Below are 24,873 nucleotides of genomic sequence, written 5' to 3' on the forward strand. Positions count from 1 at the left end.
ATAACGAGTTTCCCTGTATTTTTTAAATTGTGAGGTCAACACTGGGCATGGAGTGTGTGGGGAAATCAAGCAGGCTAGACTTGGAGGAAAAACAATTAAACTTGTCATTTTATTTATGATTAACTTTTATAATCAATAAATTTTATATATTTTTATATAAGTGGAGTTTATATTTTCATATTTGTAACTACTCCCACAGTTTGAACAAATCATCAATATGACTGTGCTAAATTATCTAAGCAAGAGCTAAATGCTGATAAATAAATAAAAATGTTCAATATACAGCACAATACCAAACATAGATCAATCTACAATTAACAGATATGGTTTAAAGAATTCGTACATGAAAACTTAATTTCGACTCTTTAAAAACAATGCTGTCTACAGATCATGCTAATGTTAAAATACTGACTAAAAGCAATAATGGAAACTTGTTCTAACAAAATTACTTTGTTTTTTGGACCCTATCTCATTATAGTTTAGATGTTATGACGACTATCACTACCGTACCCAGTTTTCCCTACTAGTCATAAATATTTATCAATTATTTATAAAAATGTGCTATGAACCAAATGAAAAATACATGTAACTAACTAAATTGTTCGTATTTATTAAAAAAAACTCCATCACGTCATTTTCAACGATATGAAGATAATGTGCAAATTGTCGAATTTGCTGCTGTTTGGGTTATAGGTTGCAGACTGAGTAAATAAATTAAAACCTATTTTTTTGGAGTTCGTGGTTTGGATTTTGGACAATTTAGGTTATAGCCTGGGAAAATGTATTAAACATTTTGAATTTCTTAAGGTTTACATTATACAGGCATAAGTATAGTATTAAAAATTCCATTCCATATTCGGTTACTATATTGTACTCTGACTTCGCTAGTTTCTCCGTGCATACTCGTATCAGTATCCGCGTTATTAAAATATAATCTCATTTTCCTCAGCTTTCTTGGTATGTATCATGATCGCATTTAATAACAGAATACCTCAAAATATTACTAACCCTATCACAAGTCGTTCAAAATTCCTGTAACATTATTAAATAACCTTATCTCTCCACTCTAGTTGTTTCTGACAGACTGCGCTCCGAAAACGTTTAGTGCCTGACATTTAGCTACAGTTGCACAAAGCGCAATTAGCTGACTGTAATATCATATCATACATAATAGAACAGAAACATCTCTACGACAGACAACGACGGTAATGTATATGTAATGGAATACATGGAAAAGATTCACACAACTGAAGAAATTCAGATTTTGTATGCGCCCAGGAAGATATCAGGTAAAACAGAAGGAACCGCGGAAAATCAGATGCATCTCTCACCATACTTGAGTGTGTAGGAAGACGATACAAAATTGGAATTTTGTATGCACTTGTCAAGATATCCCTATTTTGAAAACCATAGCCTATAATACCAAGAATTAAATTATGAATTTTTTACATATATTTATATAGTGTATTTAATTTTGATTGACAATAAAAGTATGCAAAAAAAAATATATATTTATATAGACTCTTCTTTTAGACGACGATAAAAATATACTTGTAATGGAATGCACGCTAAAAGTTAAATATTTATGTCACTGAAGAAATTCAGACTTTGAATACGCTTAAGACTATATCAGTTTTTTCTTGAATTCAAGAAACTATAATAGGTCAGGAACATCTCTATTCTCTCCTTACTCACCATGTTTGTTAAAGATTCTTATATAACTAGATACAATAAAGATTGGAATTTTATAAGCACCTATGCAGATATTTCGAATTGAAAATGCAAATATAGTCAAAATCTTGTATCTAATGTTACAGGCTTACATTATAGTATGTCTGTAATATACATTATAGAGTACGAGCATCTGTTTTCAGACAACGATGTTAATATTTTTGTAATGGAATGTATGATAAAAAACAAAGATCCATGCAACTGAAAAAATCCAGACTCTATGAAAATACCTCAAAATTGCAAGACATCAATCAAAGCAAATTTTAAGCAAGATCAGGAACATGTCTGCACACCACGCTTTCATATATTGTAAATTTTTTTTATAACTACAATTCAATATAATTGGGTTTTTGTATGCTTCTACGCAAACATGGCAAAAGCCTTGGTTAAAACAACATGCAAAAAATCGTCAAAATTTTTTAACTAATTTTATAGGCAGACATAATGAAGCAAAACCATCTTTTTTCAGACGACGATGTTAATATATTTGTAATGGAATCCATTGCAAAACCTTCATACACCTGTAAAAAACTCATTTTGTATGCCTAGGAAGATATCCAAAGTTTTTAATTTCTATTCATCAGATCAAAATCTATGCAGATATCTCAAATTGAAAAGCATAGATTAATACAAAGTGCAATATATCGTCAAAATCTTGTATCTAAAATTGTCTAACTATTATGGAGCAGAAGCATCTTTTTGAGACGACGACGAGGATAATTTTTTGTGATCGAATGCATGTTGAAAGATTCATACAATTAGAAAAATCAGATTTAGTTTGTCTAGGAAGGTATCCAAAATTTTTAAGTTATCTATCTATCAGAATAAAATTTAAGAAACCATAATATATCAGGAACATCTCTGCTTACCAAGCTTGAACGTATTGAGATTTTGTATGCACCTATGCAGATATCTCAAACTTAAAAAGTATAGGTTAAAATAAAATGCAAAAAAATAGTCAAAATTCTAAATCTAATATTATAGACATGTTATAAAGCAGGGATCTTTTTTTAGTTTTTTTTTCTAGACATCTAGACAACATTATTGTAATTGTTCCTAAAACTGTAAAATAAACGTTTTCTTAAGGGTCTATCAAAATGCCGTTATCATAACCATTCAATTGTATCATTGTAAGTCTTCATTGTAAAGGATTCTTATAATTCTTATAACTGAGCTCAATAAATAGAGATTTTCTAAGTACCATTTAAATTAGCATAATTTGAAGAACTTTGGTTTACTTAAGGCTTGTAGATGTTAGGATTTTTCTGATGGTAAAAAAATCATTTAAATATCCGTTACGCAATTTTCATTTAAGTCCCAAATCTGGAAAATATTGAGGGCAGTGTAAAGAAAGAATATACTATGAAAATAATTGTTATGATGAATGACATGAATGATTTTCTACGCTAAGCACTACTTGGGGTAGTAGCTTATACTTTACTTGGGGTAGAAAAATGCTAAAATAATTTGGAATAAATCTTAGAAAATATATGCAAAAAGGAAAATAATAATTGTAACTGTTGAAAAAAAAGTATGAGATATTATCAGTAAGCATTTCCATTATTAAAATATAGTTAAAATATAACGAAATTGGCAAATTCTGAAGTATCGTAGAAACTTTGGGCTTTATATATTATAGTTTATGGTATTGAAAAATGTTGAAGATTGAAGAGAAAATACAAAAAACCGTGTAGATAATAGACTACGTTTATATTAACTCACAAACGACAACGTTAATGTAATTGTGATATGCATTGCAAAATATTTTAACTGATAATAAAAACGATATTGGCATTTATCTAACCAGATTTCAAATCTGAGAAACAGTTATATTTTTTAATTATTAATTTTTTATTTTAATTATATTTTTTCTAAATTCAACTTGAAAGTAGTAAAACATAGCATCTTTAACCTAGCATGTGTGCTAATTGCAATTAGCTGTCTCTAATTTCACATCATACATAATAAAATAGAAGCGTCTCGTCTACCCACAGACGACGACTATAATATAATGTATAAATGAATATATTATCAAAGAGTCTCGTGTAAACTGTGATATGACATGAGTGGTATAATAAAATTGAGGCTTAGCAATCTTGTGAGATAATTTATACTTATTAAAAATATATTAAAAGTGAAAACATTAAAATGAAACTGGTACTTCAACTTTACAAATGAATGAAAGAAATTGTTTACTATGAGCCTGCGCAGCAAGTATAATTATAAAAAAATTTAATCCAGTTTTGCATTTATTGATTTAATAATAATAACAATATCAATAATAATTATAAATTTCTGCTACTTAACCATTTTATGAATGTTTTTATGGAGTTTGTCGCTTATGCCATAAAAATTCAAATAATTATTAACAAAGTAGGCGCAAATTTACTCTCTTTTTGTTTTTTGAAAGATTTATTCGGTTGAACAATATCCCTAAATGAAGTTTCATGAAGCGAGTGGATAAAATTACAAATAAATAGAACAATATTAATAGAATAAGAGTTGAGGTACATGTTCAAACTAAAGTTGAGTGAAGTTAACAAACTCTCGTATCTTTTATTTTAATCTATTTCATTACGACTTGTTACAGTTAGTCTTGTGAATGAACTGCTGATTCTTGGAAAAGCTACTTGAAGACGTAGATATAAGACTTATACCTTAAGTTATTGCTCGTGTTTCTTGGCTCACACGAAATATTCATCCCGTGTCATTCTCATCAAACCTAACGGGGATGCTTTGCTGTTTAATTCTTACCCCCTGTGCCATAGTAGAATTAAACACTACTCGATTTCGTGGGCGAATGCCTTATAAGTTTGAATGCTTGGTTTAGATAACATAGACTCAAATTGTAGGACTTTTCTGATAAAACTTGATTTATTAATATTATTATGTTTAATAAAATAACTTTTTTGTATAAAATAATTATTCAACTGTATGATCATCGTGATATATCACAGTGAAAACTAGAGTTTTTCATATACGCAGTAATTGTGCCTAACTATTCTGGTCTAGAAGCGTGAATTGTAAACGATTTAAAAAGGTAAATAATATTTTCACTATGAAATTTGTTACGTGAATAATTTTTTGGGATACATAAAAAATAAAACTTAAATTTTACAAATCAACAGTGTTGGAATTCAAAGAAGTTAATATTTGGTTTTATGCATGATTTCAGCCCTCCAAATAATTTAAATAATTTAAGCCCTCCAAGTAAAATGCATATTATTAATCTGGTATAACTGTATGCATTACGAATAAGTTTTTCACCAAAATAGCAACTGTTTTTTACATTTTTTTCAAATCTGAGTTTGCCTATAAGCGTAGTTCATACTTAAGCCTATAAAAGGCTCTGTAAAAATGTCAAGTCAAGAGGTCCTGTAGAAGTTGAGAAATCGTGAGTATCGTATCAATAGACAGTTCTGAGCAAAACGCGTTTAAATTTTTGGAAAACAGATATTTACAATAAAATTTGAAGATTTAAATTGCTTAAGCATCGCAGTTATTCTTTTCTGTGAGATGTGTAATTTTTATCAAATAATTGTTGTGTTTCAAGAAATATTAAATGTTTTCATATAGATTATCATAAATTCTGTTACATTGTCTATTATTTATGAGTTATATAAACTGAATTACAAAGTTGAAATTATTTATTTTCGATATACAAGAAAAAAAAATTTAAATATTTTTTCCAATGGCGCTTATTTTGTCCACATAAGCGGAAAGTTTTTTGAATTATTCAAATCAGATGCTTAGTTCTCGCAAAAACTGCTATTTTTTGCATATTTAGCTCGGTATTTCTGAAACGACTGAACCTGTCTTTGTCAAAATATAACCACCACTTCTCCTTGTCAGTACAAATTGAATGTTTTTGAGATCATTGAAATCGGATGAACCGTTCTATCAAGAACTCGATTTCTATTTTCTGCACTCATTGTTCTGTATCTCCGAAACGGCTCGACCTGCCTTTACCAAAAACTAATCATCACGTCTCCTTATCAATAGGAAGCGAATGTTTTTTGAACCATTCAAATCGGTTGATCCGTGCGCCTGAGAACTTGGACAAAAAATTGTATCCATACATACATACATACATACATACATACATACATACATACACACACATCCATTTTTCTGAGGTATGCCAAAATGTTCAGAAACCTTCAAAACGTGAAGAAATGTGAAAATTTTCAATTTCGATTTTCGGACGATTATAATAACTTACCCTACGGAAAGGTAATGAGTTTTAAACATTCATGCAAATCGTTTTAAATAATTAATATAATAGGATAAAAATTATATAAATAGAATCAAGTCTTATCAATGTTATGATGAGGGTTGCCATGTAATCTACAGCAAAAAGGCTTATTCTTGTAGAAATTACCCAAAATGAATGTTAAAGTTCAGGTTATATTTAGACAGTAAAAATACGGATTATAATTTTTTTTATATAATTTTATATATATATATATATGAATATATATATATATATATATATATATCGTGAGGTATGGCAAAATGTTCAGAAACCTTCAAAACGTGAAAAATGTGAAAATTTTCAATTTCGATTTTTGGGCGATCACAATAACTTACCTTACGCGAAGTTAATGAATTTTAAACATTTATACAAATCATTATAAATAATTGATATAATAGAATAAAAATTATATAAATAGAATCAAGTCTTATCAATGTTATGATGAGGGTTGCCATGTAATCTACAGCAAAAAGGCTTATTCTTGTAGAAATTACACAAAATTAATGTTAAACTTCAGGTTATATTTAGACAGTGAATATATGGATTATAATTTTTTTTATATAATATATATCGTGAGGTATGGCAAAATGTTCAGAAACCTTCAAAACGTTTCGATTTTTGGGCGATCACAATAACTTAACTTACGGGAAGTTAATGAATTTTAAACATTCATACAAATCATTTTAAATAATAAATATAATAGAATAAAAATTATATAAATATAATCATGTCTTATCACTGTTATGATGAAGGTTGCCATCTAATTTTGAGCTTATTCTTATGAAAGGCTTATTCTTGCAGAATTTATCCAAAAATAATATTAAAATGCAGATAATAAGAATACGTATTAAAAATGTTTTATATAAGATGTAAACATGTAAGATGACATGATGTAATATATAATTATAATTTTATATAATTTTATCTTTCGGATTTACTCTTGAGGCACATCCATTACCAATGGTAAAAAATAGCAGTAAAATGAAAATAAGTACATCAAATTAATACAAATAAAATTAATATAGTTTTCACCGGAATATAAAGATATATCAAGTTCAAATTATTTGCACCAGATGTTCTCAATGTGTTGCTCTATCTTATTTTACCATTTTTTTTGTTTTATCAGCTTCATCCGTAATTCAATTCTCATCCACGGTTTTTAATGTAATGCATTAACTTTATGTTTGCAACAAACAAACATAACATGTCCATTATCCACGTTGTTTTTCTAATATTTTATTTATCTCGCCAAACGTTGAACTTTATAGACCCACCTCAGGTTTTATCTAGTCGCATTTCATAGACAAATCCCACTTTATTTTGAAATAAAAATACCATCTCTTATAAACCTGGCACTATTCCACCCCCGATTCCTGCCGTGTCATAATCGGGCTAACGACCGCCGTTTGGAGACGCTCGCTTTCATATCTCGACTTGAGTTCAGTTCAGTTCAGTCTGGAAGTGTCTTCATAACCTCTCCTTAGTGCCAAGGAAATGCTTCTCACTATCTACCCCCAACGAAGAATCTCGTCCCTTTAATGGCAGTGGGGTAAGTTGTGCGCCGATATGGGCCTAGGGTCTCTAAGAAGGCCTAAGGCGGCGGCTGGTTAACGCCTCGAGAATTTGCCGGGGCTATCATGCGTGCCAAAGGGATGGTTTATACTTGCTTAATTGTAGGACTATAGAGCACTTCCGATGCGGCTATATTGGCTTGTTAGTGTTTATGCATTTATTATTTGCTAGGTTAAATTAAGTTGCTCCAGAATAGTATTTGGTAGATAGGTTTTAATTTTTGCCGTTTTTGTTTTTAATAATTTCCTTTTTATTAATGATATGATCAGTATTATTATTATTTTTATCTTATGCTTTTTTAATATTGTTATTATTTATTACATTCATTTCCTTTTTTTTATTTTTTCATATCCAATTTTATTAAAATTTTTTAGATAGTTTGTTTAATGGTCATAATTTTCTTTACATTGTAATATAAACTAATTAATCTGAATAATCCAAGGAACCACGTACTAAATCAACATACTATTTTTTATTCGGATTCAATTTATAAGTGAAATTGTCACTATTATAACTTTTTGATTGTATACTTTTCTTTTTTATAGGTCGTAGGCTATTACATGTAGTCTTTTTATTTGTTTATTTAACTATGTGTTTTTAGTGGTACATTATTATTTTGAGTATTGAAATTTGTTAAATATATTTATATAAGTACTTACAAAGTTGAATAACTGATGGCAGGACAATTTTTCAATACTAGTATCATTAATTTTGTAATATTAGCGTTTCTTCTAATTAAGTTCAAAATTTTGCAAACGATTACATTATTTATTATTTATAATGGAATATCTAAAACAAGTACATTTTTTTTAACTACTTTAAAAGAATTTTTGGCTTCCCTATAAACTACATGTAGATACATTGTGGTATACTCCATTTTTGTTTAATCAGAATTTTAAAATTTATTACTCTTTCCGTTTCACTATTTTTAAATTCTCATTTTATTTCTTTAGTTTTTCAGTATTGTAACAGTATGTCAAGGGGCATAATTTCAAATGATTTTTTATAAATTTTCTCTGAAAAAATGTGTTATATTTTAATATAAGTCTAATGTATTCAAAAAAGTGTCATACTCGCCATATTTGAGATTAAATTTTTTTATTTATCAATTTATTTGATTTTGATATCATTGTGATTTGACCGCCAAATCTTGTCAAAAATGTGTATAAGCTTATACCAGGCTTTGGCACTAGTGCCAATAAACTACTTGTCTAGTTAGTATTTATTATTGTTAGTATTACCATTTATATCATTATTACTCTATCATTCCAAAAAAATGGCAAAAAACAAATGATTTGCTGTTTTATACGTTTCACAACTCGTTTATTTCATTGCAATTTGAAATTTGGATAATTACTCAAATGATTCTGTATAACATCATTCATAATAAATTAACGTATTTAATTCTTCAGTAATTTGTTGAAGAATAATACCATGAGAATTACCTTATACGCGTCTGCTGAAGCGGTATGTTGTTTTCAAGAATAATGAATGCAACTAGTTGTATTTCTTTATGCATTTTGCGTATACATACAATACAATAGTTCTAAGATTCTAAATAATCTATTGTAAATAATATCATATAAATATATTGAAGTAAAACTCCTTTAGAAACGAAAGTTGCGTTACGCCTGAAATATTTGTCATTCTGATTCAGAAGAATAATTCACCCTGTCCCCTGTAAATAATTATAATGAAAATTATAAAACAAATTAAACATTTGTGTCGTGTAAGAAACGTAAGATTATTGAAATAATTTCTATGTTATTCGTAGTTTCTATAAATCTTTGAAGTTATTAAAATGGAAACTATTTTTATAGACAAAACATATAACACAGCTGCTCAAATAATGAGAATGTATCGCCAGCAAACAAGTAAAAAAATACAAGCAGTCAATGAATGTATGTTAATTCTAATTACATAAAGTTTTTCAAACTTTCAAAATATTTCTTCAGGCGTTGTTTAACATCATTCACTGTGTGAACGAATATTAATCAGCAATTAATTCATTTCTCTAATGAAGGTTCAAGTCCTAAATGCTAATTACAATGACAAACCGATCATGTCGTATTGGAAATATGACTTTAATTACAATATTGTTTTTAAAATTTATTTTTAATTACAATATTATTTTTAAATATTTTGCCCGCAATAATAGCAATGTTCTGCTGTAATTATATTGAAATTTATTTACAATTATTATATTGTACTCCAGAAAATATAATATTAAAGAACTATAATGTATTGAAAAAATGTATAGACTGGAAATATTATAAATCCAATTTATATATCTCAAGGGGTCTTTTCATCATGAATTAGTTGTTTGATAAACTAACTCGCCGTGGGTATTTGATGAAGGATGTTTCTTTATTGACGTTCGAAGTTTGATCATCTGCAACTGAAGACGTAGCACTCAAAATAAACGACAAGATAAAATAAATAATGTAGCAGAGAAGCTATTGGATAGTTGTTTGTTCTAAAGCAAAAATACAAGACCAGAATCTTGTCTTATATATAGACCAGAATATCTCATCAGACGGTAGATTGTTGTTTAAAGGAAAATAATTACTTTTTATCTTGAAAATAAATTATGTTGCAGTACCTGCTCGAACAAGTATATTGACTGTAATTTCAATCGGGTTTTTTATCGTAAGCAGTGATTTTAATTATTTTTTAAATTAAATATATTATTTATGTTGGAATAGGTAAAAGTCTGGGAGATTTACTTGTATGAAATTTTCTTAACAAATTTTTACGATTTTTTTTATTGTTGGATAGTTTTATAAACAAACATATTGAATATACTAAATATCATAAACTGGTAAAACATATCTAAAAGTCAAGGATTGACTAATATGGTTGCAAGACACTGTGTCTTCAAGAAAATTACTGTAACTACCCGTACAATAATTATATATATATATATATATATATATATATATATATATATGAGGTATAAAAAAATCAACCATCAATTAAAAATTGATCTGAATCCAAACTAATTGATCAGATACAAAATGAATGTTTTTTAAACCATTTGAATCGAATGCTTTATTCTCTCAAAAATTCTTACTTTTTGCACTTTTGCTTCATATCTCTAAAACTGCCGGAACTGCCTTTGTAAATAAATAATCGCTGCTTCATTTTTGAATCATTCCAATCGGTTGATCCGTGCTTTTGAAATTATGGGCAGAAAATTACATCCGATTATACACACTACATACACATACATTTTTTCTAGTTAAAAATACAACAAGTTTAACAAATAGTAATGATGCAAAAAAATCTATATGATGCATAAAAAATATAAAATTTTAAATTTCTCTAAATAAATATCTGGTTTATTTTTTTTTTACTGGTATTATATTTTTTTAAAAAAATATTCACATTCAAATCACAAACTAAGTCTGAAAACAATATTTTTTGCAACATCTAATTGGCATCTGATTTTGGCTAATTTTCTAAGAAATTTGTTAACACTTTCGTAGTTAAAATCCATTTATATATTTTTTGTAATATTTCACTTTTTTAATTAAAATTATATGTGTGTCGTTTACACCTCGTTTTGAATAAATCGTTTATTTATAAAACATCATTCTATTTCATTGAGACTTCTTACTTCATCACATTTTCTGATCTGATTGAATAAAAATTATTCTTAAACTAAATGTAATAAATACGTCAGTGTTATAGATACTAATATATATTTTTCATAACAAAACAACATAATAAATTATCATAAATATTCATTTGTGATGAAAAATTCTGAATGTGATTAGGTACTTAATTTCATATTAATGTTTGATTCAAATATTATACTACAATACTTATTTTAAAAACTAATTATTGAGGTTGTTGGTCCTGATAAAGATTACTCTAGATATAACATACATATATTACTTAACTTTAAATATTGAAACATGAAATAAAATTTATTTACTTGGTTGGTTCAAGGAAAAATGAATTATCACTGCAATATTTAAATATAAAATACTTTCAATATTAATGATAGTAATATAGTAAATGGAATGCGCGTTTTAAAATCTTTTAAGGCAAAATTTAGTTTTTTTCTCGATTCTAGCAAATTGAATTTCATGCACAAGATTTTAGAAAATTGTCAATATTTATTGTAAATAATTTTTTATGAATTTGGATTGTAATTAAATTTCAGTTTTAATTATTTAAATTGTTTGTTCTTACCGACATATATTCATTGAATTCTGCTGATTTGACTGTACGATATGGAATATTATTGTTTATAAGCATACCTGTGATCCTATCGATTCCGAAAATCGTAATATCCTTGTGCAAATATTGTGTCCAAGTTTAAGCTTCATATTTCATCCGAACAAATTCGCATTGCAACTCGCTGATATATAAATACCGCACTATATATCATTTTATTCAAAGCGTAGAATGCATATGTCATACTATTCGCCGGCGAACAAATATTTTTCCCAGAGAGCTACAAACTATCAAGGGGATATTGGCCGATATCAACGCAAATACACTGTTTGATTTACAGCTTATATATTGCCGTTTAAACTACCAGATAAATGAAACTGAATTTCATACACAAGAATAACAAACGATGGAATAATGAATTATTGTAAACAAATAGTCAAAATATACGTTTTTTACAATACTAGAGTTCCGAACCGATTTCTAATTTTCCTATTGCCCATTTTTAATGACAGACTGTCAAACCAAATTTTTGCGCAATATTTTGCCATTTTTAAATATTTCAGATGAATTAAATAAATATTAAAAAAAATTACTCAGAAAGAAAATAGCATTTTCAAGTACTTTTTTTTATTAAAAAGCCAAACAGATATTTTTATATTAATTTCTGCAGATTCCAAATCTATTTTAGTATCGGTCATGAGACACTTCTCACATAGGTTTCAATCTATTTTCTTTATATACTTCCTAATTATGGTTTGTTTCTGAATTAGGTACGATTTTTTCGAATAAATACAGAGATGTAATACGTTTTAAACAGAAAATTTTGATAACTAAGGCAATTTCTTTATTCCAAATAAACTTGCTCAAAAAAATTTAAAACTTAGTACGCGGCAACATCATCACGTCATAGTTCATTTATGTTATTATTTCTATATTACTGTTATTATTTTATTTTAATTTTGTTTCATTTTATATTCTATTTATTGTATTTTTTGTATTATTTCTTTTTTGCACCTATCAATTTTGTAAATAAGACATCAAAGTCTTGATCAACAAAAAAAATCAAAAGTTTACTATTGTTCAATGTCCATTTCTTCAATTTAAATTTTTGGATCAATAAACGTGGAAAGATTATCAGTAATTTGAATAATTATTTGAAGTAATTAAATAACTTCATGAACATCTAGATAAACTAAAAAGGAGACAATTGAGAATTAATTGAGTTTATTAATTCAATTTTCTAATTCATGAAGTAACGATCAAAATATTATTTATATACGCAATATTTAAAAAAATATTTTTTGAAAAAATATGTGTTTAATTCTGTCATTCAATTTAAATACAGTATTTACAATTTTGTATATGTACTAAATTTGAGCAGATAGTTCATACAACAATAATAATTCATATACTAGAGAAATAGGAGTAAAATTTTCTAATTTTCAACAATATGCTGAAATATGTAAACCAGTAGTGAATATATATGGTTCTCGCCAAATAACTTTTTGTAAATTCTACAAAGAAAAACTTCTGAATATTTTTTCAAATATCTTTTTTTATTTGAAAGTACAATCATTTTGGTCAATAATGGAAAATTATTTAAAAAAAATAGAAAATAACTATATATTCTTAAAACAACATTTAAAAAAAGATGGATTTTTTATATATATATACCTATATATACGTATGATTTTCGAAAAAATTTGGGGTTGGCCAAGAATTAAACAAGTTTATAAGAATAAACTTACTAACATCTCTCAATTTTTAGAGGATTAGATCAAACACAAAATTCTACTGAAGAATTCTTAAATTTCACTGAATATTCAAAAACAAATTGTACGCACAACATATATAACTTCGTTCATTTGCTAAAAACAGGTAAATTTAAATAAAAAACTTTGTAATACTTCATTGAAAGAGGAACTTAATTGTGCTGATAAAAAAGCTCATATTAGAATAGAACTTATTATGCATCTTGTAGATCGAGTGTTACTCTAAAATAATGAGCAGAGAAATATATAATAAATTTTGATAAGACAGGAAGCAGTAATTCCGAAAATGCCTACAAAATAAATGCATGGTTCAAAACTTTCTCATAAGCACATTTATGATTGAAAAAGTGATATAAAACATTAGTATCCTAACAAACACGTAGCAATAACTTCCAAATACCAGCAACACATGATGTAAAACATTAAGCTTAATACGTAGTTCAGAAAATAATCTATTAACACTTAGCCTGTTAACTTTTATCGTTGGAAATTAAATGCTATCGCCATTTCTGGTACTTTACCAATACGTCGGTGATATTAACTGCAATTCTGTATCGATATTAAACCCGGAAATGATCGCACTAAACGGATCCGGAATATATACGGTCGGAAACGGCATGAAGCAGGAGGCGACGCGATACCGGCGACGCAATTACATTTAATATGCCGTTGCCCGAGGACCCACAAGAGAAAGTAGCCTAGATGTTTGGTGGATTTTTTACTCAAAAAAATTTACAGATATGAAAAAAAATAAAATTTGTAGATTTAATGCTGACGTAAATAGAAATTTTACTTCAATTTTTACGTAACCACTATAAAAATATTTGGTAGTCTAATATATGGGTTGACTCTGCCGTAAAATAGATCAATGTTACGTAGAAGCTATGTTTCGTAGGGCTTCTCATACAAAATGGTATTAAACTAGTTGGTATTGGTATTTAGCCTTGAGGCAAGTTACATGAACTTCCCGATATGTGTAAATAATCGGCTTAATCAACAATAAACAAATTAATTTATAAGTGATTAGAAGTATTCCGAATGGATTTATTACACATAATACAAAACGAACGATCACGTCAACTCAGAGTATTTTCTAAAAGCAAATTTTCACAAATCAATAATTTTTATAATTGAACCAGTTTTCGTAGGACGTTAATGGTTTAGTATGTTCATTAAGACCAAGTAATCTATTGTTATACCAAGTAAATGATATAATTTTAATTTTAACAAACGTCAAAAAACTACTCATTTTCTCAAGCTTTGATGAATTTTCAAAATTAAGCTACTTGTTGTAAGGCTGTAATATTTCAGTAATTTCTATAAGATCATGATATATATTGCCAAAAAAAGTTCCATAAAAATCGGTTTAAATTTGTTTTTCAACAGTTAATTACAAGAAAACAGCTCGGTAGATTTTTACCTAAAACTAATCAGTAATATTCCCAACTAATATCTTTCGAACACTTTTTGATTTTTTTAAATCGATTCGATAGAATGAGTTTAAATGTGGACGAAAAGTTTAACACTCTTCTTCAAATTACAAAGAAACGTTTCGGCAGATCGTCTCACAAAACTGATAAACTATAGTGCTCATTGAGATACATCGAATGGCTTTTAAATTTCTGAAATCGATTCAGGCCTTTTTGGGCAAACGTCGATGAAAGGTCTAATTTTGACAAATGCCAAAAAACGATACTAATTTTTGCAAACTTTGACGAATTTTTAAAGCTAAACGAGTTGTCTTAGGGCTGTAATATTTCAGTATGATCTACAAGACTATGGTATCTACCATAAAAAATCATAAAAATCGTCAATTTTTTTTTAACTTTATTACAAGAAAACGGCTCAGCCGATCTCTACCAAAAACCAATCAGCACGATTCCCAACCAATATCTTTCGAGCATTTAGTATAATTTTGTATGAGAAACGGTAAGTAACATACACTTCTTTTTCGAACATCAGAACATCTCTTACCTTATTTTATTACAATTTTCGCTGCAGAACCTCATATACTTTTACCAATAGTATATTATTATAAGTATAAGATAGTACTGTTTTTTTGCGGCTTATGACGATCATGTAATTGCATTTTTTTCATACCCAAGATTCCATTTAAGCTTCCAATTTTCAGATTATTTGAAAGCTTATACATTCACGTTTTTGCGTACAAAATTTTCAACAATCATACGCAGAAGTTTTTGGATGGTGTTCCTTCAAATACTAAAGAAATAAGCAGCATTTTTGACTTTTTTTTTGTTTTTTTATAGAAGAAGTAGAAATGATATTTAAATTTATCTAATGATCAGAAGCTTGTTTCTCGTAGCTCAATGCATGAGTTTCCTAAATTCTCATAGAAAGAATCGCATTGATGTCTGCAATTTACTTCTAAAGCGTCATGAAAATTTTCAGTTTTTAAAAAGAATTATTATTAAAAATTACTCGTTAACTCGTAATTTAACTTCAGCTTAAACGATTTTTAATACCGACTTTTACTGGAAAAGAGTGATATAAGTTTGGTAAAATTTTGAATGAATGTTAAAGGAAGGATGTCTACTATAATCGGCTCAGATGCATAAAGATAAAATGATATATTCAAGCAGAAAAGGCCAGAACTAATTAACAGGTAGTGTGCAGCATTTCATGAACACGACCCTCAACTTCACAAAAGTTTGGTCAGTCTCCAAAAGCTTTTGCAGCTGGAATTGAACACAATGCCTTGGATAACACTTTTTGGACCTACTATCATCGGACTTAGAATAAGAATTTTTAGACGATAAAACCTCCACCTCAAATGAGGAGGTCAAAAAGCACCTTGACCAGTGTTTTGCCAATAACACCCAAAAATTGGTGATCCGTAGTGCTACTACCAGAGTGGTGACATGATTTTTGATCAAACTGGCCAATATATGATGTAATAAAGTTTTTGTTTATTACACAAAAATGACTTGTCAAAATATTAATAAAAACGAAATTACATCACGATACTATAATATAATCCTAAAGTTGAGTGAACTTTCCACCTGCTATTTCACCATCCACGTGGCCGAAAGGCGAAACGTTCGCATTTGATTGTCGACGCTTGGTTTGAGAGCAATTGTTAAACGACCGTTAATTTAGCTGCTACCGAAATTCACGTTTGCTGATATTTTCACCTACCATGTGTGTAATTAATGTATAGAAAGATAAGGAATTAGTGGTGATGATATAGAAGGTCGGTAATGGATTCTATTTTGGAAAAATCAATGTAACGATCTGAATAGTAGATGCCTCTCTGATTTTGCGTTGGACCATTATTAGTATTGACAATTTAAAAACAATACCTACATTTGTTGTTATTTTTAACATCAAATTTTGAAGTCAATTTATGAAATTATAAAATTTGGAACAATATTTGTAAACTCATAAAAAATTATGTATAATATGATATAGCTATTCCTATATGTAGATTTGAAATAGAAATTGAAACATGCGATTGCAAGGTCAAAGCTTTTTGGATCCACGTAGCTCTGCTCGTAATATATATTAATAAAAACTATCTACAAGCATAAAATCATTATTTTACAGTTAGTATAAATTAGCTATTTTGTACATAATATATATATTCGCCTCTGAAAAAGATTATTATGACAAATTTATATGCTATACTACTATCAATATCTAGTATATTGTAGTATATACTTTGTACTACCATTAATTGATCTGTCATATTTTTCTATAATATAATTTTGATATTTTATCATGAGAATAATAAAAACTATATATATAGCAGCTTCTCGATGCTCAAAATTTTAAGATCTTTTCCATTAAAATCAGATTCCAGGTGTTTATGATATAGGTGTAAAACTTTTATGAAAGCTGTAATAAAAAGAGTAACGTTTGAGTAATAAGTGATTATAATCGTATTTTTTATCATTTTTTTTTATTTTACGATTTTGCTTCGGTTGGCATTTTGCCACCTCGTAAATATAAATGCTATCATCTCTTATATTAAACGCACCACAGAGTTTTTATTTAATATATAATGCGTGGATATCTTATTTATTACATGTACTTTTGTAGTCAATAACTCATATTAAATAAGGTAAAATAATTAAAATTAAACTAAAACAAATAAAAACGGTTTTAAGGTTAGGTGCTCTTGTACAAAAAACATATTTGCATATACAGACCTTGTACGTATTAACGCAATAATTTTAACAGAATGAATTAAATTTAAAAGTTGAACATTTTTTAGAACGGTATTTTAATATAACTATAACTATAAATACTCTAATCTACCTCTCCTAATTATCATTCATATAAATAACCTGATTATCTACTTTTTTTCTAAATGATCCAAATAGCGTTTGTTTCTGTATTTATAATGCCAAATTAAGTCAAATCTTGTGTTCATTATAATTATTTTAATTAATTATAGAAATATTGGAATAGTTTTAAAAAATATAGCAAGTACTTATAATTTTTTTAATGTATAAGATGATTTTCTTAGACATGAAAAATAAATATAATATAGCAAAAATCTTAAGAAAGATGTTTCAACTTTGGTTATTTTTATCAGTAAAATAACCAATAATGCTCAATGTACTAAAAAATTAGCACTTTGTCTAAAATCCTGGTGTAAAATAATGTAGTGATTATTCACAAGAATGTCTATATACAGTTTCAAATAAGAAATAAAACTGTGGATTGTGTGAGGTTTACCTATGATACGATGGATAATTATCGTAAAAATCTTGTTACCAGAAAGAGTAAAAATATTGCAAGAATCCAGAAGCATTTGTTTATCATATTTCCATGCAAGCAAATATAACGATTTGAATTCAGAAGAGAATCTTCTGAATCTGATGCATAAACTTCAGCTTCCAGCTTCGAAAGCGAGCATTGACTTTGTTAGTCTCAAATTTCAGTAATTCTTGTCAAGAAAGATTATACTAAACAAAAATATGAAATATTATTTAGGGTTTTCTACAATGCATACGATAAATACAGATCGTATAAATATTATTAGCTTAATATAATAGAGAGCAATTTGCAATAGAAGAATAGTCGGTTCGAATCCCGGAATCTCTGCACATAAAATTGAATTGATACTATAGACTTGAATAAGAAAAATTTGATTATATTGCAAATTTTTAATTTTTGAACATTTTGGGAATTTTGAAACCATTTGAAAAATTTGAATATTGAAAAAAATTGCTGTTTTGAAAATACGATGTTACTACCCGTAGTAATATAAGTTATAGTAATGGGCCAAAAATTGAAAATAATTTTTTTTTGAATATGTTCACGCTTCAGATGTTTCTGAACTTTTTGGTATACCTGAGCGAAAATGGTGGTATGTGTGTATGTGTGGAGACAATTTTTCGTCGACGATTTTGGGCGTATGGATAAACCAATTTGAAACATTCAAAAGCCAATGGAATCCTATTGATAGGGAGATGTGCTGATTAGTTTTTGGCAAAGGCAGGTCCAGCGGCTTCGGAGATATGGAGCAAAAAGTGCTAAAAATGTTCATTTTTAAAAGAACGGAACAACCAATTTGAATGATCTAATGATGGGTAGAAGTGGTGATTAGATATTGGCGAAAGCAGGTCCAGTCGTTTCGGAGAAAGCAAAATGTGGAAAAAATTGCAGTTTTTGAGAGAACGAAAGTATCCGATTTGAATGATTTAAAAAAACTTCGACGAAACGATTGCTTTCGGAAGATTTTTTTTAATTATTGAAATAAATATCGAAAAATAATTTGGATTTTAATTCTAATTCTAACTGAAGTTCTAAACATCACTTATATAATCTATTAAAAACATCTAATATTCCTGGAATATTTCATTAATGTACGGGAAGTTCCAGCAATTTACCTTGAGGCACGATGTCATACCACCACTAGTTTTTTTTTCAATTCTGAAAGTTCTTAAAAGTTTCAGATACCAATCTATTATTTAATCGACAAATGTCATTCTTTAAAACTTTTTATTCTGGATCTCCAAAACCGCTGGATATTCGCAAAAACCTAACCAAGCCTTCATTAAGTCAATACAAGAAAAATGATTTTTGAATGATTGAAATCGGATGCTCTGGTCTTTCACAAACTTAATTACCTTTTTCTGCTCCCTTTGCTCTGTATCTCCAAAACAGCTCGCCCAACTTTTGCCAAAAACCAATCAACATGTCTCCCTATCAATAGGAATCGAATGTATATTGAATCATTAAAATCCGTGCTTCAGAAAAGTGGATTAAAATTGTATTCACCCAGCCATAAAAACCATTCGTTCATTCTGAATTATGCCAAAATATTATAACTTACCTCACGGAAAGTTAGTGATAGAAAACAAAAAACTTTTCTAATTAGCGTTTCTTCAGCCCTTTACATAAACTTGTATCACTAGCTTTCGGACTAAAAGAGATTTGAACATAGATATAAGCAAGCATTTACTTTGTCTCAAATTCCAGTAATTCTACCCAAGAAAGACTATATTAAATTTCATCCCCGACATGTTACACAATGCTGTACGTGTAAGTTTGACTGTAACTTGCAGTACGTACGTAAACGTACGTGCTCTCAAATTCAATTTTGTCTTGCCGCCATAAAAATACAATAAAGTCGTAATATATATTTTCGAATGTACACAGTAAATGCGTTATAAGCGCTTCTCGTGTTCAGCAGCAGTAAAACCATTGGCGCGTAATTTAAATTTGAATTCTGGGCTGAAAGTATCACGAGATAGAGAAAGTGTTTGCTATAATATATATATATATATATATATATATATATATATACATATATTAATATAATTGCTATAATATATATATATATATATATATATATATATATATATATATATAAGTATATGGAAACTGCTTGTTTTTATCTAAATTTCTCATCAAACAACACAAATAGTAACAAACTCCTTTAATTTCAATTTGGTTTTTTGAAATGTTAGTGTCAAATAATTGAGTTTTCACGTTCAGTAAATTCATACAAAGTTAAGGTTGTTCATAGAGCACAATTTTATTTTCCTTAATACTAATGTTGCAAGTACTTCAGATAATTTATAAAAAATCTTAGGTTCAAATAATTTATAAAATAGTTGTTTGGAGTATTATTAAAAACGTATCTACTACTTGAATATTTTTGTGAAAAGTAATTTTAATTATTATTGTTTCTGTGGACATTTTACATTTTGTATATACTGTGATTAATGATCAAAATTATATAAAAACTAGTGGTGTATGGCATCGTACCTTAAGGCAAATACTTCCCGTACCGGAATGAAATATTTGAGGAATATTAAATGTCTTCAAATAGATTATTATAAATGCTGTAACTTAAATATGTTTACAGAAAAGTAAATATATAAAATGTAATCATTCGAATTTAAAATGAAGGACATTGTCTACTTATAATAATTATATAAATTATATAAAGTTAAAATTATTTATTTGAAGTATATAATTGAACTTTAGAACTTTAGCTAGAAACAAAATTAAAATTCGAATTATTTTTGATATTCAAAAATATTTTTTCTGTTTTTTTTTCTAAAATGAATCATTTTGTCAATACAAGCACAATGGTTTTGAATCATTCAAATCGAATGCTTAGTTCTCTCAAAATCTGTCATTGTTTTGCACATTTAGCTCTGTATCTTTGAACTGGCTGGACCTGTATTTGCCAAAAATTAATCACCACTTCTCCTCATCATTACTAATTGAATGTTTTTTGGAATATTCAAATCGGATAATCCCTTCTCTCAAAAACTCGATTTCTCTTTTTTGCTCCGTATCTTCGTAACGACTGGACCTGCCTTTACCAAGAACTAATCAACACATCTCCCCCCATCAATATGAATCGAATGTTTTTTGAACTATTTGAATCGGTTGATTCATGCGCCCGAAACGTGAACGAAAAATTGTATCCATATACATACACACATACACACACAACCATTTTTTCTGAGGTATGCCAAAATGTTCAGAAATCTTCAGAACTTGAACAAATGTAAAAAAATTTTAATTTCGTTTCTTGAACGATTACAATAACTTACTCTACGGTAAGGTAATATTTGTTCTTAATATCATGTCCGAAAAAAACATCTACTACTTGAATATTTTTGTGAAAAGAAACTTCAATTACTATTGTCTTTATGGACATTTTTTTTTGTATATACAGTGCAGTAATTAAAATTATATAAAATGAATTTTAAGAATTTTAATTTTATTAAACAATGCGCACTGAAGTAGCACGTCACTTTATCTACATCATCTTGGAAAGTACAAAAAATATTAGAAAAAGTTGACCCTGCCTCTAATAATTGTTTTTCCTGGTTTTTTATTCGATTATATGATTTAGTTCTATTCTGTTATATCTTTTTCAACTTTTATATTTTGTACATAATTTAATTTCTGATGCTTTACGATGTTAAAATGTAACTTACATTACAAAATGTTACACAAATGTAAAAGCATATATGGAAATTTTAAATTAATTTAAATTTTTAAACTGAGATCCTTCTGACTATCTTGTAATAATCGTGGTTATAATAGGATAGTCAGACGAGCGTTATATTTCTATTTAATTATAAATGCTATATTTAATTATAGACTAAGAAGTAAGTGCAGTATGAAAAGAAAAAACCTAGTGTAAAGAGAATATTAAATGAAATCATTCAAGTTGAGATAAATTTGAGGTATATTATAAATTGTAAAACTAGAATAACTATTCTATATTGCATTTTAGGAGAAACTAAATTCAAATAAAAAGTGACTGATTTTTTTAAATTTCAGCCGTATTCTCAATCAGAATATGATCTGATGTTCATATAAAATAAAATGATTTTCAAAACCGCGTGCAATCTCAGATATTGTAGAAAGATATGTGTACCAAACTGATATGTGTACAAATCGTCCAACTTGCGTGAAAACTCACTAGTTTCTCGAACATGTGCACTTGATTGCCCAGACTCTTATGTAAACAAAAAGTAAAAACCAGGAATAAATGCACCGCCGGCAAATTGCATAAGTTGCCCGCATTACCCCAGATGACTGCAGACGTGATTTTAAGCGTAATCGCTAAACTACCCCTAATGCCTCTGTTTACAGAACTCGCTTGCAGTTGACGTAGGCGATGTTATGTAATATAATATTATTAACCGCAAGGGAGGAAAGTCGGCGCGAGCGAATTGTAAATTGTAAAGTTGAGATATAAGGTTATTATATAAATAATTGTATATATGTATATATATATATATATTCGGATAGTTTAGGAAATTTTCTTAGGATGTATGTTATTATAAAAATATAGTAATATTGTAGAAATAAATAGAAAAAATTGCAAAATACAACATATCATTGTTTGACATTGAAAACATTTTACTACATGAGAACTGTCATCTGCCAAAAATGTCTCTTCACTTAAAATTTGAATTTATTTTAAGCGAGCCTAGACAATATTAGTATATGATATCCATATTCATGATTATAAATAAGCAAAATGTAATTTCTACAATATTATTGCCAAAAACTAGCTGAGATGTGCCGGAAATTAAAACAATATAAGATTTGGCAGAAGAAATTATATAATTTAGTTCAATAAAAAACACAATACGTCCAAAATTGCATTTATATTATTTTTTTAAACTTATACATGTTGTAATTTACTTTACTTCACTAAATTAGTGAAATACAAAAGAATATTTCTACTTATTGAAAAAATGATTTAGAATTTTGTTTTATGTGTCAAAAATTCATTTGTTTGGCATTGGTTATAAAATATTTAGCAAGTTGATGATCTTAGATAGAACGGTGCCATATGAACTAGATTTTATAAATTAATTCACCCAAGATTTTAATTAAAGTGATAATGTTTTTAAACTATTAGTATAGAAAAAATAATTTAGAAATTGTAATTTCCAAAAAGCAACTAATATAGGGTACGCGGTTATAAAATTATAGACTATTATATATAATATAACATATTGAAGCAATAATATTGGTTGGAAATAACAAATGTGATATTGTTCTTTTACCGTACATACTATAAATATTTTTTTCTGAATTTCTGAATTACTGATCAAAAAACTGCTGTTTACAATATACATTGAATAAAATATTAAAAAGTATGTGAGATGATATTAAAAAATTTAGAACTTAATTTGTAGACGTGGGTACAGGACAACGTTTGTCGGGTCATCTAGTATATATATATATATATATATATGTGTGTGTGTGTATATATATATGTATATGTATATATATGTATATATATATATATATATATATATATATCAAGGTCTTGAAACGTACTTAGTTCCAAAACGTCGACAATAAATGATCAAAAAATTGTTTTGTAATAAACTTTTTTGTTTTTTCATTACTTTTTGGATTCTTTGTTCAAAACTCTACATTATATATTATTGTGCATACCTGGTGCAATTTAACTAATAATTTAATATTACGTTGGACATAAATGAATTCTAGTATATTCTGTCGCTAGAAATATTAAACCTCATGGGAATATTATATTTTATTCTCAGTACGTCGCAGAATTTAATTATACAAATTTGTTTAGTTAATTCAGCATTATTTTACACAAATCTTTTGAAAAGATCTCTGCCATTTGTAAAGCGTTGTTGTTGAAGGATGTAATAAAGTGTTGAATTTGGAGAACTAAATAAGACCGATAAACCAAAATTGGACCAAAAAGATTACAAATGAAAGTATTGCGAGAAGTGGTAGAGAAAGGTACTTTATTGGGTATGGTTATGAGGAGAAAACTAAATAGGATTCGTCATTTAAATGAATATAGAAGATAAACGACTTATAAGAGAAGAAAAAGTAAAATAATTTTAAAACACAGTTGAAAAACCTGACTTCAAGCCAGTCATCAATAATGATATTAATATTATTTAGACCCTTTAGACATATCACCAAGTACAATACTAGAGAAATTAATGTAGCACGTTCAAGTATAGGTCAGGATCGTAATGAGCGGGTTCAAAATATTAACTTACATTAGGCTCCTTATGTATACCTTCATAGCTGATTCCAAGTAAAACCTACTTTTTTATCAATTCGCTAAAATTTTATTCTCTAACTTTTATCAGTACACTCCCGAAATCCATATTTGTACATATAAAAAATTGTTTTATGCAAACCGTGATATCAGCTTATAAATTTATCAATATATTGAACGAAATTTATAGATGCATAAATATCGAGAATGTTATTGTTAGTTACACGCACGTTTAGTATTCACCATAACCTTGTTTGAAAATAATTTTCAAACATAAAGCAAATGTTTAAATATTTTTTCCTATTTGTGTTTTCATATATTTTTTATAACGTGCGCTATGGGCGTGTACC

General features: G+C 27.8%; 1 protein-coding gene across 1 annotated transcript in view; it reads left to right on the forward strand.

Annotated features, from left to right (window-relative positions):
- Window positions 1-1,219: 1,219 nt before the first annotated feature.
- Window positions 1,220-24,873, forward strand: part of LOC113373810 (dipeptidase 2-like) — a 100,641-nt gene continuing 76,987 nt past the window's right edge. Inside the window, exon 1 of the mRNA XM_026614084.1 lies at window positions 1,220-1,289. Within this exon, the coding sequence (XP_026469869.1) occupies window positions 1,220-1,289 (70 nt within the window). The remainder of the gene's footprint in view (window positions 1,290-24,873) is intronic.

Source organism: Ctenocephalides felis, unplaced genomic scaffold (genome assembly GCF_003426905.1).
Source record: "Ctenocephalides felis isolate EL2017-DRISC unplaced genomic scaffold, ASM342690v1 CF-g0.4_SCAFFOLD_01604, whole genome shotgun sequence".
NCBI lineage: Eukaryota > Metazoa > Arthropoda > Insecta > Siphonaptera > Pulicidae > Ctenocephalides > Ctenocephalides felis.